At 45.1% G+C, this 18299-nt stretch overlaps 1 protein-coding gene across 1 annotated transcript in view; it reads right to left on the reverse strand.

Annotated features, from left to right (window-relative positions):
- Positions 1 to 17590, reverse strand: part of LOC144134764 (uncharacterized) — a 30832-nt gene extending 13242 nt beyond the window's left edge. The window contains exons 1-2 of the mRNA XM_077667591.1: positions 17447 to 17590; positions 2904 to 3064 (exon numbers count right to left, since the gene is read on the reverse strand). Coding sequence (XP_077523717.1) covers positions 2904 to 3064; positions 17447 to 17542 — 257 coding nt within the window. The 5' untranslated portion in view covers positions 17543 to 17590. The remainder of the gene's footprint in view (positions 1 to 2903; positions 3065 to 17446) is intronic.
- Between the last annotated feature and the right edge of the window lie 709 nt (positions 17591 to 18299).

Raw genomic sequence — 18299 nt, forward strand, 5'->3', positions numbered from 1 at the left:
GCATGGAGACACGATCTAGCCAATGATGTTCATCTCCCGGTTACATAAGGTATTCCGAGGCCTGATTTGGGAACAGTTATGGATAATAGTTAAGCTTTCTACACTCTAGTCACATTAAAATGACTTTATTAAAGGTACCAATGAAATACTTGAACAACTGTTTATTTGGTCACAGTCGAAGAAACTAAAGTTAAAGCAAAAAAAAATCTGGATGAGTTATTTTGGGACAAGAAACAAGCCACTCAATTTTAATCATGTTATTAAATATGCCTCACAACAAATTGCTATTTTGCATGAACAGAAGAATCTTGTAGTTAATTTTTCATCTAATCTTAGCTGGGATTCCTAAGTCCATAGCCTCTGTAGAAAACTATCTGCAAGAACTAGAGCACTCTCTCGTCGCCGAACACTTCTCCCTATGAAAGCAAAGCTGCAATCGTATTACGCGCCATTTTCAGCTCATTTATTTGCTGTAGTCCTATTTCGCTTACCGCATTCGTTCTATTGCCAATGTTCCGTTCCTACTGGCGACCCAAATGCTATTTCCCTCGTACAAAATCTTCAGAGCTAATAACGTATATTATTAACGATTTCCTTATTTTGCGTTCTTTCTTTCTTCTCGGCTACTGAACAGAATATTTTACTAGAAACTGCGTCTTACACCCTACCCCCACCCAAAAAAAAATATTTTACCTGCTCGTAGTACTGACGAATGCATGCTCCGAATTTCCGCACAATCTAGAACTTGTACTAATTACAGCTCAATCTCTTACAAATACTCAATCAACGTCAAGATGCAGAGATAACTTCATTTATACAACTTCAAGAATCCTTTCCCAAACTATAAATTGTAGTGATTTTGAAATATGTTTGCTTTACTGATATATTATTTCTCGCACCTGTTAAGGTATGATTATATAAATGTGCAGTTTTATTCAAATATGTATGTATGATGTATTCCTGTATTATTTCTGATAAAATTTTGAAACTAAGCTTGTTTTTGTTTTGAAAAGTATGCAACGTATTATTGTGCAGTATCTGCTATTATCTATATTGCCACTGTTTAGGTTTCCTATTGTTAGTAACTATGTCGGCACTGGCCTGTAGAGGTTTTCTGGGCCATTTCAAGCTGTGAATTACAGTTTTTAGCCCAGTTATTCTTCCAAATTTCTGGTAAAATAATTTTAATTAAGTTGAGTAGCTAATATCAAAGTAATTTGCGATTCGCTCATGACATTGCTTTGCTAAGTCACTCATGAGATGAACTTGAAAGTACGGCCACTGAGCTAGACATGCACACTACAAAGGTGGGTCTAAACTTTAACACGAAAAAGCCAAAGTAATTTTGAGCAGACTCGCAGGGGAACAGAAGTTTGTTATTGCTAGCGAGGTGCTGGAAGTGGTGAAGGAATATGTCTACTTAGGACAGGTAGTGACCGCTCATCCGGATCGTCAGGGGGTCATAACTAGAAGAATAAATATTAGGTGGGGCGCATATGGCACGTTCTCTCAGATCATGAACGGCAGTTTACCAATATCCCTCAATAGAAAGTTGTACAACAGTTGTATCTTACCGTATTCACTTACGGTGCCGAAACGTGGAGGCTTGCGAAAACGCTTAATCTTAAGCTAAGGACAATGCACCGAGCTATGGGAAAAATTGATAAATGTAAAGTTAAGAGACTGGAAGCGGGCAGATTGGGTGAGAGAACAAGCGTGGGTTAATAACATCATAGTCGAAATCAAGAGAAGAAATGGGCTTGGGCAGGGCACGTAATGCGATGACAAGATAACTGCTGGTCCTTAAGGATAGCGGAGTGGGTTCAAAGAGAAGGCAAGTGTAGTAGAGGGTGGCAGATAATTAGGTGGAGACATGATATTCAGAAGTTGGCGAGGATAAGTTGGTCGCTGATGGCAAATGACAGGGCTAATCGGAGAGACATGAAAGATGAATTTGCGCTGCAGTGGGCGTAGTCAAGATAATGATGCTGAGCAGCTTGAGAGTGGCCGACGTATCTACAGAAGGAACCTTTATCAAAATTGCGGGCCTGGAGCTGTTTTCCTCAGTGACAAACTGATTGATTGAATGAATAATTTAAGATTTTTTTTACAGAACAAGGGCTACCAGAACCAGTCTCGGATTTACGACCGAAAGAACAGAGAACTGTACGACACTTTTGGCATTGCCAGCGTCATTGTACGTGAATAAATCTGCTTTGAATGATTCGATCTTAACATTACTGACATGCAGTAACACTGCCAGTCATGGTCTTCTATGAAACAAGGAGACCAGCAGAAAATTTCAAGTAATGAATGGAGCCCCAGCGGTTCGACACCCAACGGAAAAATTCGCCAGAACATGTTACCATGAACAGCGTTAATATTACACCGCCCGTTTTACTGCTAAATAAATGTTATATCCTAGACAGGTGACAACAGTACCTTACCCAAGGAGCTGAAAATGTTTTTGTTCTGTCCCTTATTTCGCTTGCTATTTTTTTAGCTCTCTGCATCTGCGGTATTTTTTTGTTTTGTACAGGCAGCATAAATTGCCTATCAGAAATGCACGTAGGACCATGAAAAAGTTCTCCCTGACAGTAGTTTCCTCTATTTATGCGATATTGGGGTTATTGAAACAGGCAACTTCGTCGAGGTAAACTTGCTTCATTGTATATTGCGACTGGCCGCTGGCAATGAGCGAATGCCCGTAACTGAGAAACCTGAAAAAATAATCTACGCTGCAAGTATAAATGTTCTTAATCATCAAATCACGCTCAAATATACCAGTTATATATCTCAGCAGCTACAGTTATGAGGTATGGCCAGAAAGAAACATCAGTTTTCCAATATGACGTCGCATGCTAGAGATGTGCCGCGAGGTGGTGCACACATTGACTTTTTACCTTTCAGTGCCGTCGTCCTCTCTCAGTAGCCAAACGTACGTAACGTTGCTGGCTTCCGGGTTGTATTGCGTTAGCACAGCGCTTAAGCACAGCAGACTATCTCCGCCTGCCGTTGCAGTGGATGAATACACCGCCGTCAAAAAGGGGAAATTTCCAATGTTCTGCAAAAGAACAAAAGTTTGGATATTAACAATAATGCATATTCTAGATAACAATTATTGCTTAAAAAGTGGAGGTGAAATTTTTTTTTAATGCCACCGCTCGGCAGGCGGTCAAGAAAAGCGGAACTAAAGTGCTGGTTAAGACAATTAAAAAGACATGATCAAAAATAAGTCTGAATTTGGCAGCACGAAGCACTTTTCTGTAATTTGAACAGACGCCACATTCACTGAGCTACCTTAGAGCTTCTCTCTCTTTAATGGCGCTCCACTTTTCATATTGTATGAAGATGTAAAATATAAGGTTTCATAGAGAGAACCCTTTTTTGCTCTGTTGTATTGCTTACTACGGTTATGACATCGATATACTCCTGGCCTATTAAGCAGAGTTTTGTGGCAGATGACATTTGCAACTGGCTAGACATACTCAGCAAAACCATGATAAATTTGATCAGGAGATTGATAATTTTGGGTTTAATGGTGCAAGCGTGGCTTAGGCCACAGTATATCGTTGCACGAGTGTGTAGTATACTCAAGGTGAGGTCAGATATTCATTTAGAAAGCATATATCCATCAAGAACACGAGCAAAATGCCACCGGAAAGCTTTTACCTATTCTTCCATTGGCGCGTGCCGGGCGACCGAGAGGATCGACCCCCACCTCCTGTATATAAGGCAGATGCTAACAGGGCTAGGCGGCTATTGCGGCCCCATATATACAGCATAGGGCAAAGCATGCTCGCAATGATTTGGGAAAAAAAAGATTTTGACGCACAATTGCTATTAATGTTTCTCCAATCCTCAAAATTATTTCCCGTTGCCTTCATATGGCAGCCTTAACTATACGTTGCTTGTGATTGAGAAACTTTAAAGGAAAGATTTTGCTGTGCACGAAAAGAAGAGACCATTACCTTTATTATCTTCATAACAGTGCCTCCACATTTTCCACATTTGCCGCACAGTTAAACTGTATGTCCAAGGATCTCGGACTTGGTTATGACAATGAGTGTTTTATTTCTGGTGAGCGTACAGATAGATAGATAGATAGATAGATAGATAGATAGATAGATAGATAGATAGATAGATAGATAGATAGATAGATAGATAGATAGATAGATAGATAGATAGATAGATAGATAGATAGATAGATAGATAGATAGAGATAGATAGATAGATAGATAGATAGATAGATAGATAGATAGATAGATAGATAGATAGATAGATAGATAGATAGATAGATAGATAGATAGATAGATAGATAGATAGATAGATAGATAGATAGATAGATAGATAGATAGATAGATAGATAGATAGATAGAGATAGAGATAGATAGATAGATAGATAGATAGATAGATAGATAGATAGATAGATAGATAGATAGATAGATAGATAGATAGATAGATAGATAGATAGATAGATAGATAGATAGATAGATAGATAGATAGATAGATAGATAGATAGATAGATATAGATAGATAGAGATAGATAGATAGAGATAGATAGATAGAGATAGATAGATAGAGATAGAGATAGATAGAGATAGATAGAGATAGATAGATAGAGATAGATAGAGATAGATAGAGATAGATAGAGATAGATAGAGATAGATAGATAGATAGATAGAGATAGATAGAGATAGATAGAGATAGATAGAGATAGATAGATAGATAGATAGAGATAGATAGAGATAGATAGATAGATAGATAGATAGATAGATAGATAGATAGATAGATAGATAGATAGATAGATAGATAGATAGATAGATAGATAGATAGATAGATAGATAGATAGATAGATAGATAGATAGATAGATAGATAGATAGATAGATAGATAGATAGATAGATAGATAGATAGATAGATAGATAGATAGATAGATAGATAGATAGATAGATAGATAGATAGATAGATAGATAGATAGATAGATAGATAGATAGATAGATAGATAGATAGATAGATAGATAGATAGATAGATAGATAGATAGATAGATGGAAGGCGCGAAAGACAAGAATGTTAACCAGAAAGGGGATCCGGTTCGCTACCCTGCACTGAGGAAGAGGAATAAGGGGACTAAAAGGAGGAAGAGAGAAGGGGAAAAAGGCATAACACACACACACGCACGCGCACAACGCTGTCACAGTTTGTCACTCAATCCAGTCGCTCTCAACTAGGCAAAGAGTGCCTTGAGTGCCTTGAGGGCAGTCGACCGAGGATCTTTTGCTCTGTTAATGGGCGATGATCGAGGCGGTCCAGGGCACAACACAGTGTATGTCTTGCACTCGAAAATGCAGGGCACTCACAGAGAAGATGAGCGATGGTCTCCTCACAACCGCAGCTTTCACAGGCAGGACTGTCGGCCATCCCCATTCGGAAAGCATAGTGGTTGATAGAAGCAACACCGATCCATAAACGACATAACAATGTTGCGTCGCCACGTGCTAAGTTCCGTGGAAGACTAAGGCGCAGTCCAGGGTCCAATGCCTTGAGGCGGAGGTTGCAAAACTCCCGTGTCCCACGCTAAATGTGTGAGCTCCAGCGCCAAAGGGCGAAACCCACACGCTGCGTCAGGTCTTGATATTGGGATCCTCACTGGAAGTACGTCGTTGTGAGCAGAACGCGCAGCAGCATCGGCCTGGTGATTACCGTTATTACCACAGTGTCCTGGCAGCCAAGAGCAACTTGGCCATCACTGCCAAAGCCTTCTACGCCTACAGTGTCAGGGATGTTGGCGCACTCAGGGAAGTGTGCAGCACCTAAGAATGATCCAGCCAACAGGCACGATCAAGGCCATGGCCCAGATATGCAAGTGATTGCAATGCTAACGTCACTAATGAATGCCATGCGTGCTCTGCTTTCCAGCCTACGCACGCCAGCAGCAAAAAGCGCACTTCAAGTGCTGGACGAGCTACATCCAGTTCTAGCAGCTCTACAGTAGAAGGCATCATGGCTCCTTCGGACCTGTCTTTTCAAAAGAAAGTCAAGCAAGCTTTCATTTTCCAATGAAGCATACAGAAAATAAAAATAAATTCAATTGAATGTTGGGGATAAGCAGTGGCCCAGTATCTGTCTCACATCTCGGCGGGCAACGAACCGTGCCGTAAGGAAAGAGATAAGGGAGAGAGAAAATAAAGGAAGAAAGAGGTCCAATAGTCAAGGGCTCTGGAATATTTTTGACCACCTGTGGATATTTAACGCGCACTGACATCGCACAGCACACACACACACGGGCGCCTTTGCGTTTCGCCTCCATCGAAACGCTGCTGCCGTGGTGGGGTTCGAAACCGGGTACTCCAGATCAATAGCCGATTTCCCTAACCACTGAGCCACTGCGGCGGGTTACACGAAATCAACGAGTCATTTTTTAGAAAATCAACAAGGAAGTTAATTATATAAATCCTATTTGCAATGAGTTTTATTTGTGCCAAAATACAATCTTGTTCCCGCCTCGTACAACCTGAGCACGCACAACGTGGCCTGTTTTTGTGTTCTTTATCGCAGTAATTGATATCGGGTGAGAGACGCGCTCATAAGACGCCGCCAAATGGGTTGTAAGCGTATTTCCCGCGCTCTGGGAACGCCTTAACAGGGATTATATGTAGTTATAAAGAAATGCGAGATGAGGGTGTTATTTTTGATTAGAGGAAAGAAAAGATAAAGTAATTAAAGATTGTGGCCCCAATCCATGCTGTGAAGGTGGTCGGAGAGCGAAGCTGGAAAATGACACCCAATTACCCCTCTCCACATCACTTGAAAATTCACACATGTGGCTCTACAACGAGTGCAACCAGAGACAGGTGAAATGAACTTGAGCTGTATGCCTGAGTTGAAAGTAGTATGCTGTTTGCATTCAATTTTTAGTCTGACATTTCTTGCTTAAGACAACGACAGGAAAGCGCAATTATAATTTTTACTGCGAAATACTCGCGGGGAGAAGGAACGTGCTTCGCATTGTTTTCAGGCGTCATTATCGTACATTATGCGATTTGCACCTCGCACGAGGGCTTCGAATGACGTCACCCTTTTCAAAGCAGCTGCAAGCCTAATGTTGACAGGAACGCGTAATTGCAATTGCCGGCCCCGGGCGTCGTTGGAAATATTCTTTGCCTTACGGCGCGGTTCGGGTGCCCACCAAGATATGTGTGACAGGCGTTATTTCCTTTCGTTACATTGTCCAACGGGCACGGCGCCACGCCGAACAGACGATGGCGTTCCAAGGACTTCTTGGCCGCGCAACAACACGCTGTCGCGCCCGCGTCCCGCTCTTAAATACGAAGCTTAAGTGTCCTCGAATTTTTAAAACTTCTTCACTTTATTTATTATTTTTAGCCAGTTATGCCGGCCCTGTTATCATACATTATGGGGTTTGCACTTCACATGAGGGCTTCGAATGACGTCAGCTGCGTTCGAAGCAGCTGCAAATGTAATGTTTATCGGTACGGGTTGGACGGTGTTCCTATTGTTCACACGCACCTGATCATCGGTCATGTGGTTTTGATGCTTGTTTGGTGTTTTTTTTAACGAAAACGAGTACTGAGCCGCATGGTGAATGCCTGATTTCAAAGGAGATTTACCCTTTATTTATAAAGCTATATATTTTCGTATATTTATTCTTCTTATTTTTATTATATATATATATATATATATATATATATATATATATATATATATATATATATATATATATATATATATATATAGTTGCGAAGACATGAGGTACTTGACTGCTTAAAATAATATACATCGAAGTATACGCTTCATTTAAGGAAACATTTTTATTTTACTCGACGTTCCGATCGGAGGACCAATTTTTTTCAAAAAAATCGATCGGTCAAAAAAAGATCGGTCCTCCGGTCGAAACGTCGAGTAAAATAAAAATGTTTCCTTAAATGAAGCGTATACTTCGATGTAAATATATATATATATATATATATATATATATATATATATATATATATATATATATATATATATATGTATATATATATATATATATATATATATATATATATATATATATATATATATATATATATATATATATATATATATATATATATATATTGTAAGGTGGGGTTTATTCTGAGAAGCTTCCTAACGGGAGCAGGGCCAACAGCGGGTCAGCTAGTCCAGCCGAGAGCGTTGGTCAGGCGATGACCATGAAGCTCGCGCGTATGCTAGTCGTCTTCGTTACAATGGAGCCAGGAGCATGCACCAGGCGATGACCATGCGGCTTGTGCATATACTCGTCGTCTTCTTTACAATGGCCCCCGGACAGAAGAGGAGACATCCTGGCGACTTAAGGAGCGGACAAGACAGCGGGGTCGTAGTAGCTCTTGAGGCGCTGGACATGTACAGTCTCACGGCCGCGGCGTCTGAGATCGGGTGACGGCGTGAGGGACTCAACAATATAGTTGACTGGAGATGTTTGTTCCAGGACACGATAGAGCCCTTGATATTTAGCCAGCAATTTCCGGGAGAGGCTCGGAGTACTGGAAGGTATCCATAGCCAGACAAGAGAGACGGGCGAGCAATGTTGGGGACGTTGATCTTCATCGTGGCGCGTTTTTTGAAGGGACTGGGTAGCTGTCGTGAGCGACCGGGCGATCTGGCGGCAGTCTTCGGCGTGCCTGGCGGCTTCGGAAACGGTGGTGCACTCAGATGCGTCAGGGTGGTAGGGGAGAACAGTATCAATGGGAACAGAGGGATGGCGGCCATAAAGGAGGAAGAAAGGAGAAAATCCTGTCGTAGATTGCGTAGCAATATTGTACGCGAACATAATATACGGGAGAATAAGGTCCCAGGTCGTGTGGTTCGAACGGACGTACATAGCCAGCATGTCCCCCAGAGTGCGGTTAAAGCGTTCAGTGAGGCCGTTGGTCTGAGGGTGGTAAGCGGTGGAAGTCCGATGGATGGCGTTGCACTCACGTTGCAGAGATTTGATGGCATCAGATAGGAAGACACGGCCTCTGTCGCTGAGGAGTTCTCGAGGGTCACCGTGTCGAAGGATGAACCGACGCGGAAGAAAGGATGCCACATCCTGTGCCGTTGCAGCAAAGAGCGCGGCGGTTTCAGCATACCGCGTGAGGTGATCGACGGAAACAATGATCCATCGTTTGCCAGAAGCAGTATAGGGGAGGGGCCCACATAAATCAATGCCAACGCGGTCGAAAGGGCGAGGCGGACAAGATAGCGGCTGCAACTCGCCAGCAGTACGGGTAGTGGGTGTCTTGCGGCGTTGGCAATCGAGGCACGAGCGTACACATTTCAAAACGAAATTGTACATGCCACGCCAGTAGTAGCGGAGGCGGAGGCGCGTGTAAGTCTTGAAAAGGCCTGCGTGACCGCATTGCAAGTCAGTGTGAAAACATGAGCAGATATAGGACCGTAGGTGGCGAGGAATGACAAGGAGCAATTTTCGTCCATCAGAATGATAATTACGGCGGTAAAGCAGGTTTTCTCGGATCTCAAAATGGGAAGCTTGACGGCGCAGCGCGCGGGATGGTTTTACCGCCGATGGGGCGGAGAGAAAGTCCAGAAGAGCATGAATCCATGGATCCTAGCGCTGTTCTGAAGACATGTCACTGACGGTGGGAGATTGCTCAGGGGCTCTGATTTCGAAGAGGCTGGCAAGTTCAGCGGGGAGCGGGGAGCGAGACAAGGTGTCGGCGTCCTGATGTTTGCGGCCCGACCGGTACACGACTCGGATGTTGTATTCTTGAAGACGCAGCGCCCATCCCGCCAGGCGGCCGGAAGGATCTTTCAAAGAGGAAAGCCGACAAAGGGCGTGATGATCCGTAACGACGTCGAAAGTACGGCCGTACACGAAAGGGCGAAACGTGTCTAAGGCCCACACAATGGCGAGGCACTCTTTTTCAGTCTCAGAGTAGTGAGACCCAGCCTTTGTAAGTGTGCGGCTGGCATAGGCAACGACATATTCGTCATATCCATATTTGCGCTGAGCGAGCACTGCATCGAGACCAGTACCACTGGCATCCGTGTGAACTTCAGTCGGGGCCGCCGGGTCGACATGACGCAAGATGGGAGGTGCCGTGAGGAGACGACGTAAGGTGTAGGTGTCGTCGCAGGGGGTTGAACAAGCCGAAAAATTGACATTGGCGCCGAGGAGCTGAGTCTAAGGGGCAGCAATTGAGGCAAAGATGCGAATGAAACGCCTAAGATAATAGCAGAGCCCTAGAAGGCTGTGAAGTTCCTTAGTGGTAGAAGTTTTAGGAAATTCAGTCACGGGACGAAGTTTTGCTGGGTCAGGGCGTACACCGTCTTTCGACACAACGTGACCTAAATTTGTCAGTTCACAGGCTGCAAAGGTGCATTTTTTTAAGTTTAGCTGCAGGCCTGCGTTTGTGAGGCGTGTCAAGACGTCCCGCAGGCGAGATAGATGCGTTTGGAAGTTAGGTTAAAAGATAACGATATCGTCCAGGTATCACAGGTACGTCTTCCACTTGAGGCAACGCAAAACGGTATTCATCATTCGCTCGAAAGTATCAGGACCGTTACACAGGCCGAAAGGCATGACGGTAAACTCATAGAGGCCGTCAGGGGTCACGAATGCGGTTTTGGCACGAACTGCAGCTGCCATTGGGACCTGCCAATAACCAGAGCGCAAATCAAGGGAAGAAAAGAGCTCCGCGCCTTGTACACAGTCCAGGGCGTCATCAATACGGGGCAGAAGGTTGCGTGTGATCTTATTAATGCGGCGGTAATCGACGCAAAACCGAACGGAGCCATCCTTCTTTTTGACGAGGACAACCGGGGAGGCCCAGGGGTGGGTTGAAGGCTGAATAACGCCGCTCTGAAGCATGGTGTCTACCTGTTCTTCAAAAACTCTTCGTTCAGCGGCGGAAACACGATATGGGCGATGTCGCAGAGGGGCATGGGCGCAGGTTTCAATGTGATGCTCGACAGTCGACGTACGCCCCAAACCGCTTTGGTGGAAATCGAAGGACGAGCGAAAATCCTCAAGTGGCGCAAGAAGCTGAGTTCGCTGAGTTGGAGGTAGAGCGGCGTCGATAGAGCGAATTAATAGGTCGGTCAACAATGGGGCGGGCGCAGGAGTAGGTGAGCTGAGGGCGTCCATTGCGACCGGCGGTGATTCTGCGGCAGCGTCGGGATAGTTGAAAACAGAATCAAAGAGCTGCACGGTGCCGACGCATTCTCCACGGCGCAAAGTGAAGGGGCTTGAAACGGGTTGAAGACCCACAGTGTGGTGAGTCCGGCGGAGAAAGTGAGCAGGGCATAAGGCAGCGGTAAGCAATGGCGACGCAGAAAAGTAGGAGACGGCGTGAAGAGGACACTGGCATCGCGAACACAAGCACAGGGAAAGGCACAATCACGGAAGAGCACGCAGGAATATCGGTACTGTCGGCGATAAAAGCTTTAGCAGGAACAGGGGCACCGCAAATTTCAGTCTCTGGCACGGGATTGGGCAACGTGCAGAGCGCTACTTGAGCCCGAGCACACTCGAAGACCGCGTCATGAAGCGATAGGAAGTTCCAGCCCAAGATGATCGAATGCGAACATGACGGCAGAACAATGAACTCAACCAAATATAGAATGTCTGCTATGACTATTCCAGCAGTGCACGCTGCTAACGGCTGGATGAGGTGCGCACTTGCAGTTCGTAACGACCGGCCAGAAAGGGGCGTCTTCACTTTCTTCAAAGGTCGGCAAAGCGCTGCATCCATGACAGAAACAGCTGCGCCGGTGTCCACAAGCGCCATCACAGATACGCCCTCTACAAAAACTTCAATTAAATTGGCGGCAGACAGACGAGGCCTTTCAAATTTCGACGACTGCGCAGTTCTCGCCTCAGGAACTGCGGCACATAGTTTTCCTCTTGAGTGGTCGAGGGACGCCGTCGCATCGGAGAAATGGAGCGCCGACGTGGAGAAGAGGAACGGCGTCCATAGATGGAGGTGCGCTCCGGAGACAGAGAACGGCTTAGGGACGGTTCAGCAGCAGGTGAGTACTGACGCTGGGACCAGTAGCCGGAAATTTCAGGTGTTCGTGAGATGTTCATGCGTCGACGGCAAAGCCGCGCCACATGAGCTGGCAAGCCGCAGAATTAGCAGATCGGGCTGTTGTCAGGCGTGCGCCAGGAGTTTTCCAGTTGAGCAGGCGGTCGATTATTATCAGGCGTTCCCCAGGAGATTCTCAGATCAGCAGGCGGCAAAATAAAAGCAGCGGGCTCTCCAACGGGACCAGGAGGCGGAGCATAGGCAGGTGGACGAGGTCGCGCAACAACGTCCGCATGTGTCAGCGGGGCCGCAAGAGGTGTGGGTTCAGGGGCCTGCGGGAAAGCGTCAGCGACCTGTTCTTGAATGATGTGCAGCAAATTCGGAGTTATGTGTGGTGATGGCTCTTGATGGCGGGAAATAAGCGAGAGCTGGCGAGCAACTTCTTCTCGGATGAAGCTCTTGATGTGCGGTAGGAGCGATGACTGGTCTCTTGCATCATTCAGGCCAGCGAGTCGACGTTCGTGGTGTGTTCACGTGTCAGAGCCCTCTGCTTGCGTAGTTCGTCGAAGCTCTGACACAGGGTGACGACTTCCGCGAGGGTGCGCAGGTCTCGCGCCAAGAACATCTGAAAGGCGTCGTCATCAATGCCCATGAGAATATGCCTGATCTTGTCGGCTTCGGGCATCTGAGCGTTCACCCTGTTGCACAGATCGACGACATCCTCGATGTAACTCGTGAAGTTCTCGCCAACCTGATGTGAGCGCGCACGCAAGCGCTGTTCGGCACGGAGTTTTCTGACTGCCGGGCGGCCGAATACCTCTGAGAAGTTAGATTTGAAAACAGACAATGATGTAATGTCCGCCTCGTGGTTCCTATACCACAGATTCGCAACGCCCGTTAGAAAGAAAATCACATTGTTCAGTTTGGTTTCCGCGTCCCACTTGTTGTATGCGCTCACCCGCTCATACCATGCGAGCCAATCTTCAACATCATGGTCGTCCGTGCCACTGAAGATAGCGGGGTCTCGCTGGCGGAGAGAACCAGCACAGATGACGGCGGCCGGGCTCACTTGGACGGCTTGGTGGTTAGGCATCGTGGTAGAGGGTAGCGTTCGGTTGCGGAGCTCCAGGGCGAGAGGACGTACCCAGCACCTCCACCAAATGTATGGTGGGGTTTATTCTGAGAAGCTTCCTAACGGGAGCAGGGCCAACAGCGGGTCAGCTAGTCCAGCCGAGAGCGTGTGCCAGGCTATGACCATGCAGCTCGCGCATATGCTCGTCGTCTTCTTTACAATGGAGCCAGGAGAAGAGGAGAATGCGAATATATATATATATGTGTGTGTGTGTGTGTGTGTGTGTGTGTGTGTGTGTGTGTGTGTGTGTGTGTGTGTGTGTGTGTGTGCGTGTGTGTGTGTGTGCGTGTGTGTGTGCGTGTGTGTGTGTGGTGTGTGTGCGTGTGCGTGTGTGTGTGTGTGTGTGTGTGTGTGTGTAGAAAATAGAGTTGTGGTATTGGGCGGCCGCGCGATAATTTCGGTCGCCTGGTGATCTTTACCATGCGCTTATGTTGCGCTGCACATGGCCACATTTTGCTCTTCTTCTCTGTCGAGATGTGGCTGCCTCTACCTCAACTGACACTTTGTTTTCGGGCGGAACAGCCGTAGGCCTTATCTGGTCATTCACCATGATTGGTAGCGGTGCAGCAGCAGCATGCATTGCTGTGATCATTTCGTGATAGAGATAAAAGGCCAAATGCAAAGAAAATGTTTGTCCAGTAAAAACACCTTTTTCTAGTGCTATATCAAAAGACAGCCATAAAAACAAGACATTGCAGTAGTAAAAGAAGCGAAGGCATCAAAGATCGCTCTCAAAGATTGGCGTTTTTCAAACCGAAACTCGAACAAGGGTTGCTAAGGTCAAGCGCTGGAAAGGACGCAAAACAGTCCGCTCGGCCACAGGAGGTGCTGATATGCCCCGTAGTGTTGGGATTTGCGAGGCTTACTGCTTCCCATCGAAACCACACAGAGCAGACACGCCTTTAAAGCCTGCACGTTTAGGGACGCGAAGGTGAGATCGCGATCGTTTACAGTGCTACGAACGAACCCCAGCGCATCTGAGAGCGGATTTTGTTTCAAGGCGTCTGCTTTCGTCTTTCTGTCACCGACGAGACGTAGCGCTTCTAGTACCGCATTTGCAAAAACCCCCTTTTTCGATCGAAGCGCGACGTAAGATAGGGACCTTCTCTTATTTATGAATTAATAAAAAGAACTGACAAGAACTCCAGGTCAAGGAAAAGCGATCGCCAGATTCCGCACAACGGTCACAGTTTTCCGTACTTCAAAAGCGGATACTGTGTGAGCGTTCGTATGCGACGTCTACGCCTCCGACGGCTACACACACTTCAGTTCAGCATGGCATTGTCATCTAAGATCTCTAAACATATTTCCCCAGTACCAGATTGTGTCTGCCATACTGCATTTGAGTTGAAAATATTTTAATCCAGGCCGTCTGCAATCCTCTCATTCCCAATGGTTCCGGCTTGAGAAAAGTTATCGGTGGACAGTGCCTCCGTCGTGCTCGTTAAGTTGCCTAACTGTGCGATACATCGCCAGGTGTACTCATCATATGCTACTGTGCTTCTCAAAACGCTTATAAGAACATAACTGGCTCGCTAAAAAGCGTAGTACTTTGTCACTACAAGGTTTACCACGTATTCAGGATATTAGTAGAAATTGTAGCTGTAGCCTTGCGAACGATTTATTTCAGTTGGCGTTGAGGAAAGACGTGAAAAGTTGAAAATAAAAAAAGCTGTACCATATAAATTGGCTCTGGCTTATTTTCACAACGTAAAAACCATGCAGCGAGTATATACTTTTTTTTGCGCTTGGTGATAATATCGATAAACATGGCTCCGATTGCAAATTCTCTTTGCATAGGCTTGAGCGCAGCGAAGGGATGCCGAAATTTTCAGACCGAGAGCTTTCAGCGACTCGATTCTCTTGACTACAGTGTTGTAGTAGTGACGACGTCGTCCACAGACAGAAAAGATCATCAGATTTGATGAGTGTAAAAGAGCAGACTAGTGAGGGGGAAAAAGAACGCACGCCGCCGGTAGAGGAGAAAAATCTCAAGCCATGTGTCAAATATGAGGTGGCCAAGGAGGCAGAGGGCGATGACGAAGGGAGGACGAGTAGAAGTGGGTTTGGGAGAAGAACAAAAGGCAAGAGTTGATGCTAGCTTGGTCAAAGCTGAAATGATCTAAGCGCGGCACCACCGCGTAAACCGCGTGTGTAAATGCTGTGAATCATCGCAGTGGCAATATCAGAAACGAGTGCCGGGAAACTCCGGCTTAAAAGATGGTGCGTCTTTAGCAGGGGTGAGAAGAAGGAATAAACAAAAGCACATTGACTTCAACATAAGTGAATCTTAAGTGGAATTAACCGACCGATTTAGTAAAGCAGAAACTCTGTCTGAAATTTGTATTGCAGTGTCGAAGACCTGGTGTCTGGTTATTATTTCATAATCGTGCAGTTTATAATGTCCTAGCAATGAGGGATGAGGATAACGCGGTGGAGTGGTTTTAAACACGAACTTAAAACGACATCAGCTATTTAAGTTGCACTGTATGTGGCACACCGAAAATGATGTATAAAGATGCCCCAACAGAGAATAAAACAAACCGCGTGAGGTGTATGAAACCATGTCAACGAAAAAACGTAATTGAATATCTGTACGACAGAAAATATTTTTGAAGCGCCTGTTTCTCGTCAGCTGAGCGAAAGTTGGATCGAGCACGTGAGTAATAACAATTTGGCTTGTAGCTAATTTTTCTTTCCGCTTTTTTAGTTGTAACGTTCTAGTCTTCGTGGATGAGCACAGATGATGCAACCATGTGAACAGCGCTGAGGCCAGAGACCACGTTTGTAAAGCGGATGCTACAGGCAGAGTTTGCGAACTGTGCGGTATTCGTGGGTTTCCAGTAAACGGACGTCACTAGGTCGGTTGTTGTCCACTCCACTAAAACATTGTTTAAACCGACGCGACTGCTAATCACTTCTTTTATTGAGACTGGATCAGTAGCTTCCAGGAGTTTTGGTGTTGCAGCAGTGCTGGCACCAGCGCTAGTTATGCGCTCTGGTATTATGAGCGTTTACCAGAACCCACACAAGCCGAGCATTATCCGGACTATTTTTCTGCGCAACCGGTTAGAACAAAAGACGTTTATTGAACTAGGCGCACTTCACACATGCGTACTGTGTGTGATAAACCATACAACCCGGTGGAAAAGGTAAAAATAAGAGACTAAAGAAAATCTTGCGGGAAAAGGCTACCTGAGCCAAAACATTAACACTCTAGAACGGCAATCTGCAAGCACTTTCATGCAATCGAGGAAACAAAAAAAGCGGGCCACCACCCTGTACGCAATTGTATCCGCGGACTGCTTGCATGAAAATCCGAACAGCGCAATATTCGCCCTTACCATCCAGTTCATAAAGCATTTCGGAAAAATGCTGCCAACTCAGCTATCTGCATTGGAATTTTCCTCCTATTGACAAAATCAGCCATAGAAGCGTAGATGGCGCTCAGAATTTTTCCAGTTCCTTAAAACACTTGTAGAAACGTTTTCGCTTGGGACAGTCATGCGCGCTGAGATGATGTTTTTATTCGCATGTAAATCAACATGTTTTTGCAATTTATGCTTTCAGACATCTCTAATAAGAAGTGTACCCTTATTGCTTTTGTGCCAACTATTCAAAATGCAAAGCCCTTTTGGAATGCGCTCTTGAGGTTTTCTTCACCAGTTACAATATATTATGTCTGATTCCTTAAATAAATGATTCCAGTTCGGATGACTTGATCAGAGCCCATTTCTTGCTCATATGTGAATGCACTTAATAAATACTGATGTACATGTGCAGAGTTTGTCCTGCCACTGAATTCTTGGCATAAAACCGAAACATATATGAGCATCTGTTTTTTTGTTTTTTGTAACATGAATAGGGAGGAGCCGCCGAAAGACTACACCTGTAGCTGTCGAAGCCAGTAAAATTTCTCTTTTGCTTACCCACACGTTTTCAGAGGTATGTTCTTGTTGAGGAATAAAAAGCTTCATATCGCTGCTTTAACATCCAATGTTTTTCATTACTACCAGATTGAGGAAAATGTTTTTATAACAAATGAACTTCATGAGTAGGATTCCGGCCAATTTTCATAGCTGCGCGGAATTTCGGCAACTGAGTAATTTTCAGCGCCTCAGAGACAATTGCGGTGCACTTCTTTGGATTTTGTTTACGTTAAAGTACACGCCTTTTAGTCTCCCCATATTTTCTTCAAGTGACCGCGGAAATCTTTACCTCCGTAAGATCTGCGCACTTTTAAGAACACAGCAATTATTTAACACAGCAAGTAACTCACCTTAATGGCATCTATTGGTTGACATTCTGCAGGCGTACTTGTGGAAAAGAGGGAAAAAGCCAATACAAGGAGCATGTTCCGATATTTGAGTTCCATAGCTGCTGGGACCGTGCGTGGTCTGATACTGAATCAGAAATAACGATATTGTCCCGGGGCAAATATCACAACCTTGTGAATTGTGCAGGTGTGCTGCATGCGTGCTAAGGAGAACAAAAATACTCAATTAAAGAAAACGCACACAATATACGCTAGATTGGTTTCAAAGTTGTCGGTTTCAAATTTGAAAGAGATTGCTGTCGGCGGAAACGAGGATGTTCCTGTACTTTGAGCAGTCGACCGAGCAACATTTTTTTTTTCAGCTCAAAAAAGCGCAGCACAAAGCTGACAGCTGATGTGCAGGTGACGAGAATGGAGTGTTCTTTTTCCTTTTTGCATTTATGCACTGAGGTAGAAGAGAAGAAGAGGAAATAAAAATAACGACGCAAACTGGACGAGCATAAGAGGGAACGTACGTCAGCGGATGCTGTGCTAAAAACAACATAAGCAGATCAAGTATTACCAGTGCCCTAGCCATCCTGTGAGAGCGTGTAAGTGCTCTTAATTACAATACCCTCGCCGCTATCCCTTCAGCATGACGACTCTAATACAACTGCAAAAAATTTAATCACGGAATTCCTGCGGAGGTGAACGACTTTCATGGGGTGGACCAAGAGAAATATGAATCGCCGCGTTAAAAATTCTCACATATGGACGAGCTAAAACAAACTGTGCATTGGCTGTACGAAAAAAAATCTCGTTGCATCAGACAGAAACTGTTCAATGTTTTAGGTGCTGTATCTGATTAACTCAGACG

This window comes from Amblyomma americanum, chromosome 5 (genome assembly GCF_052857255.1).
Source record: "Amblyomma americanum isolate KBUSLIRL-KWMA chromosome 5, ASM5285725v1, whole genome shotgun sequence".
In the NCBI taxonomy this organism is placed as follows: domain Eukaryota; kingdom Metazoa; phylum Arthropoda; class Arachnida; order Ixodida; family Ixodidae; genus Amblyomma; species Amblyomma americanum.